Consider the following 11292-nt stretch of genomic DNA (forward strand, 5'->3'; position numbering starts at 1 on the left):
CGAAGAATTAATCAATGGCAGGACTTCTTTGAGCAGTTTTGTAGGAATGGGGTCTAAAAGACACGTTGATGGTTTGGAGGAAGTAATTATTGAAGTTAACTCAGAAAGATCGATTGGAAAAAAAGAGTCTAACTTAACATCAATGGAACTAAGAGTAGCTGTAGATAATATTAGATCTGTGGGATGATTATTGGTAATTTTTTCTCTAATGATAAAAATTTTATTTGTGAAGAAGTTCATGAAGTCATCACTAGTTAACGTTAAAGGGATGGTTGGCTCAACAGAGCTCTGACTTTTTGTCAGCCTGGCTACAGTGCTGAAGAGAAACCTGGGGTTGTTCTTATTTTCTTCAATCAGTGATGAGTAGTAAGCTGTTCTGGCTTTGCGGAGGGCTTTCTTATAAAGCAACAAACTATTTCTCCAGGCTAAATGATGATCCTCTAAATTTGTGACGCGCCATTTCCTCTCCAGATTACGAGTCATCTGCTTTAGGGTACGTGTTTGAGAATTATACCACGGGGTCAGGTACTTCTGATTAGAGACCTTAGTTTTCACTGGAGCTACAGTATCCAGAGTCGTACGTAGTGAGGAGGTGAAATTATTAACAAGATAATCGACCTCTGTTGGGGTAGCGTTCAGATAGCTGCTCTGCTCTGTGTTGGTACAGGGCATTGACGATGATAACAGTGGCTGGATTATATTCTTAAACTTAGTTACAGCGCTTTCAGAAAGACATCTACTTTGATAAAGTCCACTCTCCACTGCTGCGTAATCAATTATTGTAAATGTAAATGTTATCAAGAAATGATCAGACAGGAGAGGGTTTTCAGGAAACACTGTTAAATGTTCAGTTTCTATGCCATATGTTAAAACAAGATCTAGAGTGTGATTAAAGTGGTGGGTGGGTTCTTTTACATTTGAGAGAAACCAATTGAGTCTAACAACAGATTAAATGCCATGTTGAGGCTGTCATTTTTAGCATCTACATGGATGTTAAAATCACCCACAATAATTATTTTATCTGAGCTCAGAACTAAATTAGATATAAAGTCTGAGAAATCAGACAGAAACTCTGTGTAAGGCCCAGGTGGACGATAGATGATAACAAGTAAGACTGGTTTCTGAGTTTCACAGCTGGGGTGGACAATGTTAAGCATCAGGCTTTCAAATGAATTAAAAGCCTGTCTTGGTCTTTCATTAATTAATAGACTGGTGTGAAAAATTGCTGCCACACCGCCCCCTCGACCTGTGCTTTGAGATTTCTGGTAGTTAGAATGACTCGGGGGTGTTGATTCATTTAAACTAACATAATCATCCTGCTGCAACCAGGTTTCTGTAAGGCAGAGTAAATCAATTTGTTGATCAATTATTAAGTCATGTACTAACAGAGACTTGGAGGAGAGAGACCTAATATTTAATAATCCACATTTCACTGTTTTACTCTTTGGTTCAGATGTGGATACTGTATTGTTCTTTCTTTGTGATTGTTTAAGTTGTTTGTTGCTGGTTTTTAGTTTTTTTTTGTCTTTTTGGAAGCAGACACAGTCTCTATGGAGATGGGTTTTTGGGGGGGTAGCAGGAGGAGAGAAGCTGCAGAGAGGCGTGTAAGACTGCAACTCTGCTTCCTGGTCCCAACTCTGGATAGTCATGTTTTGAGGGGTTTAATAAATTTGTCGATATTTCTAGAAATGAGAGCTGCTCCATCCAAAGTGGGATGGATGCCATCTCTCCTAACAAGACCAGGTTTCCTCCAGAAGGTTTGCCAATTATCTATGAAGCCCACATCGTTTCTGGGACACCACTCAGACAGCCAGCAATTTAAGGAGAACATGCGGCTAAACATGTCACTCCTGGTCTGATTGGGGAGGGGACCAGAGAAAACTACAGAGTCCGACATTGTTTTGGCAAAGTTACACACCGATTCAATATTGATTTTAGTGACCTCCGATTGGCGTAACCGGGTGTCATTACTGCCGACGTGAATTATGATTTTATTGAATTTACGTTTACCCTTAGCCAGCAGTTTTAAATTTCCTTCAATGTCGCCTGCTCTGGCCCCTGGAAGACAATTGACTATGGTTGCCGGTGTCTCTAGCTTCACATGTCTGAGAACAGAATCACCAATTACCAGAGTTTGACCCCCGGCGGGTGTGTCACCGAGTGGGGAAAAACGGTTAGACACATGAACGGGTTGGTGGTGTACCTGGGGCTTCTGTTTAGGACTACGCTTCCTTCTCACCGTTACCCAGCCTTTCCCCAGCTGCTTGGGGTCTGCCGGGGAACAGCTAGCGGGGCCTACGCTATCTTCGGCTGCACCAGCTACAGGGGCCTGGCTAGCTAAGGGTGAGAGCAGGGTGCAAAGCCGAGTCTCCAATTCAGTAATCCTGGCCTCCAGAGCTGCAAATATGCTACATTTGTTACAGATATCATTACTGCTAAAGGAGGCCGAGGAGTAACTAAACATCTGACACAATGAGCAAGAAAGTGGAGAAGGGACAGGTGAAGTAGCCATGGTGCTAACGGGTCGGCTACGAGCTAAGCTAGCGAAACAGTACAGAGACAGTGAGTGAATACTATAAATTAGGTAGTGAGTACACAGAAAGTGTGCTTCGGATGAAGCACGTGAAGATTATACTGTGAAAAAAGAATGTATTTAAAAGTTGTTAATTAAACTGCTAAGCAAATAAGCTACTCAGAAACACCACTGTGTTTGAGCAGGAACAGGAAGCGATACTATACCACAGAGCGAGCGAGCGAACACCAAGTCGCTCGCTCGCTCAAGTTAAGAAAACATTGCATATGTTGGTAAAAAAACAAAAACAAAACCTAGACTGTGTGACTGAACCTGTGAACAGGATGAGTTGCACAGTAAAATGACCAAAGAAGTGTCATGTGTAAGCGCACTCAAGTCAGTTGTTATGTAAGTTGTAACTCTACTTGAAGTGAAGTGCTTTTCCTTAAAATATTAGATATTTGTTCAGCCACTGCATAGAAGAAGAATCTCTCTGAAATGTTCGCTAAAGAATATGAGACGGTTAAAGATTGCACACTGTAAAAAATAACACATGAACAAGGAAATAAACCTAAAACTTTTGTATCTTAGGATCTGAATGCAGCACTCAGAGACTAACTACACAATTCACATTCCTGCGCCATGAAATTCTTTTGGCTCGACTCAAGCCTTTGATATATGAGAACGTGACAGTAGGTGAGAAGAAAGTATTATACATTTCACTTCTCCTTAGCACCCATTCATATATCAATTACCTGAGCCTGCCAGTTATAAAACAAAACAAAGTGTAGGTGAAATCTTCAGCCTATCTGTGGACATTTTAGTGCTGTATGAAAAGCACTGTGGCTGGAGACTGCTAGTACATAAAAGATTCAATTACGGATTTAATACTAAGGCTTTAAAGAAGTTGAGTTGGAAACTCTTTTGTGAGTTTTTACAAGGATGAGAATGTGACAGAGAGCCCAGAAAGCCCAGTTTTTATTGTTCAGCAAGGGCAAACAGTAAATGCCTGAGCACTTTTTTTTCTCCCCACTATCACTTGAGCTGATCTCGAAACACAGGTGTGTCTTTGGATGGTGGGAGGGAGTTTGGCAGCCCCGCTAGTATTCAGCTCAGTTTGAAGATTTTCAGCTTTGCAGAGACATCATGTGCTCTCTGCTTCCCTTTTTCTCCCTGCTACTGATCTGCACAACAGGGTCATGGGCGATGGATGTCACAATGCCCTTTATGGAGTACCTGGACCAGGAGCAACTGGTGTGCCTGAAGTGGGGCTTTGACAGTCTAGCAGGTGACATTACATTCCAGCTGGCGGTCAACACCACAGGCTGGGTGGGTTTTGGTTTGAGCCCGAACGGAGACATGAAAGGATCAGACATCGTCATAGGAGGAGTTGGATCCGGTGGAAGCTACTTCTCGGTTAGTTATAAAATAATTATAAATGAGCAGCTGTTGTATTTTTACTTATTTAGTATAAACAGCTAGAAGCTTTCATCCTCATTCATCCTGTTTAATTTAATTTTGTGTTTTGGTTTTCTTTTCAGTTTCATATCAGTTGTTTTAGTTTGGATTCTATTGAAAATTATTAATTTTTGTTTCGTTTTTAGATTTGCATAGTTTTAATTTTTAGTGTTACTGTGTCATGTTCGGTATTTGTCAAGGACAGAAATAGAAAAAATAGATACAGCGGTGTGAAAAAGTACTTGTCACCTTCCTGATTTATTATTATTACATGGCCCTGTGTGAAAAAGTGATGGCCCACACCTTGTTAAATCACAAATTAACTGTGATTAACCACATTTTATACAAAGCTGAGTTCAGTGTCACTGCCACACCCAGGAATGATTACTGCCAGACCTGCTGAATCAAGAAATCACTTAAATGGAACCTGTCTGACAAACTGAAGCGGGCTACGAGATCTCAACAAAACATTTCATGATCCAAAGAAAAAGCTGAGAAACAAAGCCACTGACATCTATCAGTCTGGAAAGGGATATAAAGGAATTTCTAAGGCTCTGGGACTCCAGTGAACTATGGTGGTATTTTGTGGTAGTAGTGTGATGGTCTGGGGTTGTGTTGCTACCTAAGTGCCTGGAAGACTTGCTGTGGTAAATGGAACCATGAATTACAGTCATCTGCTTGTGACCTCAAGCTGAAGCACACTTGAGTTTTGCAGCAGGACAGTGACCCAAAACACACCAGCAAGTCCACCTCTGAATGGCTTAGGAAAAACAAAATGAAGACTTTAGAATGGTCCAGTCAAAGTCCTGACCTGAATCCGATTGAGATGCTGTGGCATGACCTTAATAAGGCATTTCATACTTGAAAACCCTCCAGTGTGGCTGAATTACAACAATACTGCAAAGATGAGTGGGCCAAAATTCCTCCACAGCGCTGTAGAAGTCTCATGGACATTTATTGCAAACTCTTGATTGCAGTTGTTGCTGCTAAGGGTGGCCCAACCAGTTGTTAGGTTTATAGAGAGGAATCACCATGCAGGTTTTGATTTTCCCCTTACTAGTAAACAGCTTCATTTAGAAACTGCATTTGTGTTTACTTGTGTTATCTTTTTCTAATATTTAACTTTGTCTGATGATCTGAAACAATTAAGTGTGACAAACATACAAAACAAATAAGAAATCAAGAAGTGGGCAAACCCTTTTTCACACCACACAACTTTTGTAAGTGATCTTTCAAAAGGACACACCTAACAGTTGCAGAGATTAATGTCTGGCTTTCTGCTGCTGTTTTTTTCCATTAGGATCGATACGCCACGGGCAACTCCATGCCTCTAGAGGATGCACAGCAGAGCTACACTCTCCTCTCTATGCGGGAAAATGAGGGGCAAACCGTCATGACCTTTAAGAGGCCTATTAAAACGTGTGATGATAAAGACTTCCAGATCACTGTAACTATTTTGTTGCTTGTTTCTTTTCTTTTTTTTTCTTTCCCCTTATCACAGTCTGCATGTGTAGGATTAGTGTGACACAGCCATCACAATTTTTTTTTTAAATTTTGTCTAATGAAGGTTTTTTTTGTTTTGTTTTGTTTTGTTTTACAAAGTAGTTCCCATAAAAACATAAAAACAAACAAGTGAATCGTGCTGAGAAGAGGTGTAACGTTTCTCTCTTCATACCACATCTTTAGGTCTCATATGACACCACAATTAGACTTTGTTGTCTAGGCCTGAAACACAAGTTAAGTCTCTTTGTTGTACCCTTTTCTCTGTTTTCCTTCTTTGTTGCCATAGATGTAATTCTCTGTCTAATGCTCAAGTTTCACAGTCTACAATCTGCTATTCCAGTTCTTTTGTTAGGCTCCCCGGGCTTTTTTTCCTCCACACATTGCCCTGGGTTTCCAGAAGAATACAGGCATGATTTAGTTTTGAACACCTTTGCAGTGGCACAGAAATCTGCACAGTCAGAGCATTAAATCACTTTATGTAACATGTTATTTTACAAGGTATAAAAAGATATTAATAATCAGAAACCTGTCACAATATCACCTTCCACATGAATGTATATATTACTGTATTGCTTCTATACTGTGTAAGGGATCATATTGCCTGACCTAAATTACCATCTCTCTCTCTCAGGCTCAGCCAATCAAACTCATCTTTGCCTATGGGGAAAAAGATGAGATCTCTTACCACGGGTCCAGACGAGGCACCAAAGAAGTAAATCTACTGAAGTATATGCCAAAGTCCATCCCAACCAACTCCAGCTATCTTAGTGCTACGGTGGACAACGTAAGAATTACTGACAATAACAGTCAGATCAGAAATATCGTATTGTTTGTTGTTTATTTACCTTTATATTTGTTGTTTACAGATCATAGTCCCTTCCAACACTACCTACTATCACTGCAAAGTTATGCAGTTCCCAAAGTTAAATACAAAACATCATATTTACCAGGTAAGCATTATTTCTTTATGTTTCTGTCGCCACTGTTCTTTCATTTGTGTCTGATTGGGTAATTAAAATGCATATAAAAGCACACCCACATTAATGTATGTGTAAGCATAAATAAACTAATAAAAAGTGTCACAACCAAATAGACTTCATGAATTTATATGCTGTCATTGTGATTTTTATGTTTATTTCAACCTCGTTCTCCTAATTTACCTCAGATCGAGCCCGTGATCGAGCACCTTGACCTCATTCATCATATGCTGCTGTACCATTGTCCCCCCAAAGTGACAGAGCCTTATGACAAGCCATGCTACATGGGAGACATAGGAGACAGCTGCTTTGGAATAGTGGCTTCTTGGGGAGTGGGAGGCGGGGTGAGAGAGACTGTACACTGTAAACCCAGAGAAGTTAGCAGAAGTTTATTAACTTAACAGTTGGACCTTCTCAGAACTCCAATATTTTGATTTCATTTGACATGTACCTTTTGTCTAAAATAAAAGTAAAATTGTTTAATAATTGAATTCATAAATATTTAGTAACAAGAACTTAGTTTTCGTTTATGACTCCCGTGTGAATAAGCTGACATAACTTACGAGGAACGAGTACAACAGAGTCACTGTTTCAGTTTAGCAAAACTCAATATTTATTGTTCACTTTTGTAATTGTTTTTTAAATAAACAAAAGTCAAACATCAACTTTGAAAACTCAAAAACAAGTCAGACAAAATGTAAAGTTTATTTATATTTTTATATGTAGCAGGTACTTAATATCATCAAAAATAATAAGTTGAACTGACTAAAATGGGAGAAAATATTAGATTAACTTGAGTTTGTAGGACTGTTTTTTTTAAAAAAAATTAAGTTTACATCACATCATTTTTTCTTGTGTGTGTTGTTTCTGTGCCAGTGTTACATCAGTTCTCCTACAATTCATCTCTAAATCTTCAGGTGTACGAGCTTCCGGAAAATGTGGGAATTCCCATTGGAGGAGAGAAGAGCGATGCATTCTATAGGCTGGAAATCCATTACAATAACCCAGAGAGGAAAGAAGGTAAATAGCGAATTCATTAAAACTAAGGACAAGTTTGCATGGGTACTCTGGCTTCCTCCCACAGTCCAAAGACATCCACTTTGTGGGGATTGGTTAATTGAAAAATCTATAATAATGCCCATAGGTGTGAATGTGACTGGTTGTCTGTCCCTGTGTGTTAGCCCTGCGACAGACTGGCGATCTGTCCAGGGTGTACCCCGCCTCTCGCCCCATGAAAGCTGGGATAGGCTCCAGCACCCCCCGCGACCCTGAAAAGGATAAGCAGAAGCAAATGGATGGATAGATGCCTCAGACTAAAACGGGTAGCATTAATCTTAATCTTACATACCAACGCTGGGAGAAAACCGGCTCCCAGCTGGAGTGGAGGGCACCTGGGGAACCATGTTTAAATACTGCGGCACAGATGTGTTATGCTGTGCTTTCCAAAACACCAAAACACCCAGTTAGATTGGCGATCTAGTTAAAGTGTTGAGGCACTTTGATACCCAGTATCCAACTATGTTTGTCAAAAATTGAATATGCTTCCTATAATCTTGAATTTATTTACTTACCTTTAATATTATTATTATTATTAGTAGTAGTAGTAGTAGTAGTAGTATTTGACTGTTCTTTTTCTCTCTACAGGCATTAAAGACAGCTCGGGATTAAGATTACACTATACTGCAAAGCTACGGCAGCATGATATGGGCATTCTGACTACAGGTGTCTTACCAGGAAGAGTGAAGTACGATATCCCTCCAAAAGCTAACCAGTTCCACACCTACGGCATATGCAACACTGCTTACTTTTCAAAGGTATGCACCTCTGCAATATGGATTCCACGATGCATTTAAAAAGTCTGTAAAAGTTTTCTTTCTCCTTCCCATAGTTTTTGAACCCTGTGCCTGATCTTCAAGTGTTTGCTGTGCTCTTGCACACTCACTTGGCTGGGACGAAAGTCAGAGTTGGCCACTTCAGGTAAAAAAACAAAAAAAGGCAGACTGTATGCAGCTCAACAGCAATCAATGTCGTCTGCATGAATTTAGAGTTGATTGGTTTTCCCGGTGCATCCCACTGCAGAAATGAACGACAGATAGATTTTTTGGGCATAGATGAAAACTACAACTTTGATCTACAACAGGCTGTCAGTTTGGGAAGCATAAAGACAATCAAGCAGGTAAGGGTTCATTACTTCCATGCACATTTATGAACACGATAGAGAAAAATGGAAAACAATTAGCTGTCTATGGCTTTTTCCTTCCACTACAGGGTGATGAAATTGTAGTGGAGTGCACCTACAATACTACCAATCGTGCTTCAGTCACTAAGGTGGGTTAGTATTGTATGACCTTGTGTCATCGTATGGCTTGAATGAAATCAGGACTGCCTGAGTGAAACCAGAAAAAAATGTAGCACAAGTAACCTTAAACAAACAAGTGGTTTACTAGTTTTTGCATCCATATCTTGGAAATGACATGTAATGCACAATGTTCAGCTGTGATTATGACTGTTAAATATGTACTGCTTCCCATAGCAGCAAAATCCTTGTATCAAGAAGGATATAGATATGAACACAATGTTCCTTCCTATTCATTATAATAATATCAAAAGATATGACACTGTGATCTGTAGTGAGGATAGGGAGTCAAGTGGAGACCTGGAGGTGTGCTCTGGAGCGAAGATGAATAAAAGTAAAAAATATCTGTAAATGAGAGGGAGACATTTGTAACATGTGAAACTGCAGGGAGTAGAGGTAGTGAAAATGAACTAGCTTAAACACCTGGGGTTAACCAGGAATAGAGGGCAAGTGGGTTGGAGATGAGTGTCAGGAATGATTTGTGATTGAAGCAACAGTGAAAGGGAAAGTTTACAAGATGGTAACCCTTGAAAACCACAATCTTCAAACCATACATCATAATGAGGCCTGTTGTGATGTATGGTTTGGAGATCGTGGCTCTGACAAAAAGAAAAGAGCTGGAGCTGAAGATTCTAATATTTTCATCGGGAACCACACTGGACAAGATTAGAAATAAGTATATCAGAGAGGCAGCTCAGGTTGAACAGTTTGGAGACAAGGCTGAGATGGTTTGGACATGTGCAAAGGAGGGACAGTTGATTTTTCAGACAAAGGATGCTGAAGATGGAGCTGCCAGGAAGGAGAACAAGAGAAAGACCTCAGAAGAGAGAAGAGATGCAGAGGGTTGGTGTGACAGAATGATCCACTGTGATGCCTCCTAAAGGGAGCAGTTGAAAGAAGAAGATCTCGCAATCATTTTACACCATGAAAGCAAGTTAGACTGCATTGAATCTCCAATGCATGCTCCTTTCAGATGGGGTTAGCAACTACCAGTGAGATGTGCCTTGCTTTCCTGTTCTACTACCCTGCGATCAACATCGTCTCATGTGTTAGCATTCCAGATACCAAAGGAGTGCTGATAGACGCAGAGAAGTAAGCTCTGATGCAATGCTTCAGCCACCCTTTTGATTTTTTCCCCCATACATATGCATTTGAGTAAACTAGCTATATACTGATTTTTGACAGAATACCCATGGATAAGATCACTGAGTATGAAATGATGTTAAAGAAGGCGCCGCAATATCAAGCAATCGTAAACAGCAATGTAAGTATCAGTCTTAGTTATTTGATACTGTCCTTTTTTTCTTGTGGGATTTAATCAAATGTTTTTGAAGATTAAAAGACAGATACTGGCACCGACAACACGTTATATTTTATTATTTATAGGTTATATAAAATGTTTATATCAATAAGCTTGTTTCTTTACAACTTCAGACATATAGTGGCTGGGTTATTAAAGTACAGGAAATAATATGAATGTGAACGTGATCCCATCATTAACATTTGACCTATTGTTTTTGTTTTTTACATGTATTTATTTTTATCTAACAATCCATTGTTTCCTCCTCTACATCTGTTCTGTATTGTTGCCATTTTGCATTTATGCTAAGCATCTTTGGAGTGTTAATTTTTATAATACAATTTGACTGGCCAGTAAGCCAGGTTTCTATACTGTCACACACATCTATGCATGCGTATGGTTCTTATGGTTTATGATCAAAATATGATAAACATAGGATAATCACAAAGTTGGAGCTTTTATTTGTCTTTCTCTACAGTATGTGGCATTTAAGTGGAAGTCACTGACAAAAAAGCAAGATATTTCATTGTTTTTTAACTGCAGAAAAAAAGTGTTATTGTGATTATCTTTTTTTTTATTTGCAGCACAATGCCAGCCTTTTCCCAAATGGCACTGTAAGGGATCTGATGAAGACACCTGCTGCTTGCCAGATTAGAAACACTTCAAACAGATTTAGCACATCCTGGATTGTGAATCTTGCAGGAATCATACTTGTGCTACTCTGGATTATATTAATGTAGCCCAGGCATTGGCCATAGAGCCAGTTGCAATCCCTATAAAGGAAGACAGAGTTGTTCAAATCTTTACTGTATCGACATTACATCAGATTTTCCAAGCTTTTGGTTTCTCTTTTTATGATATCATTTATCTTTCTTGTTAAATGTTAATCACAGTCATTTTCTTTAGCACCTGATTGATTTTCATACAAAGCACAGGGACAGGGATATTTACATTACACATATTAAGCCATTAATACTGAAGCACAACTTCAGTTTGTAAGCTGGGATACTGTCTCTACCACAGCAGCAATAAAAACATTTATTGTTTCTGAAATGGCAATAATAAAAGTTTGCATGATTTTCAGTATGAATGCAGTTTATTTATTTTTCCTTTATTGCATTACTATTTGCTAATTGAGTAGATCATAACTTTCTGTATTATTACATCCAAATGTTGGTTGTTAAGA

At 39.2% G+C, this 11292-nt stretch overlaps 1 protein-coding gene across 1 annotated transcript; it reads left to right on the top strand.

The window, feature by feature from the left end:
• The first annotated feature begins 2777 nt into the window (after window positions 1-2777).
• On the top strand, window positions 2778-11211 carry moxd1l (monooxygenase, DBH-like 1, like). Its single transcript, XM_085133220.1, has 13 exons — window positions 2778-3928; window positions 5271-5417; window positions 6105-6257; window positions 6340-6423; window positions 6639-6794; window positions 7368-7470; window positions 8095-8264; window positions 8339-8427; window positions 8530-8626; window positions 8719-8778; window positions 9780-9898; window positions 9992-10070; window positions 10691-11211. The coding sequence occupies exons 1-13, from the start codon at window positions 3659-3661 to the stop codon at window positions 10844-10846; spliced, it is 1683 nt and encodes a 560-aa protein (XP_084989346.1). The 5' UTR covers window positions 2778-3658; the 3' UTR covers window positions 10847-11211.
• The last annotated feature ends 81 nt before the right edge of the window (window positions 11212-11292 follow it).

This window comes from Neolamprologus multifasciatus, chromosome 15, assembly GCF_963576455.1.
Source record: "Neolamprologus multifasciatus chromosome 15, fNeoMul1.2, whole genome shotgun sequence".
Classification (NCBI taxonomy): Eukaryota; Metazoa; Chordata; class Actinopteri; order Cichliformes; family Cichlidae; genus Neolamprologus; species Neolamprologus multifasciatus.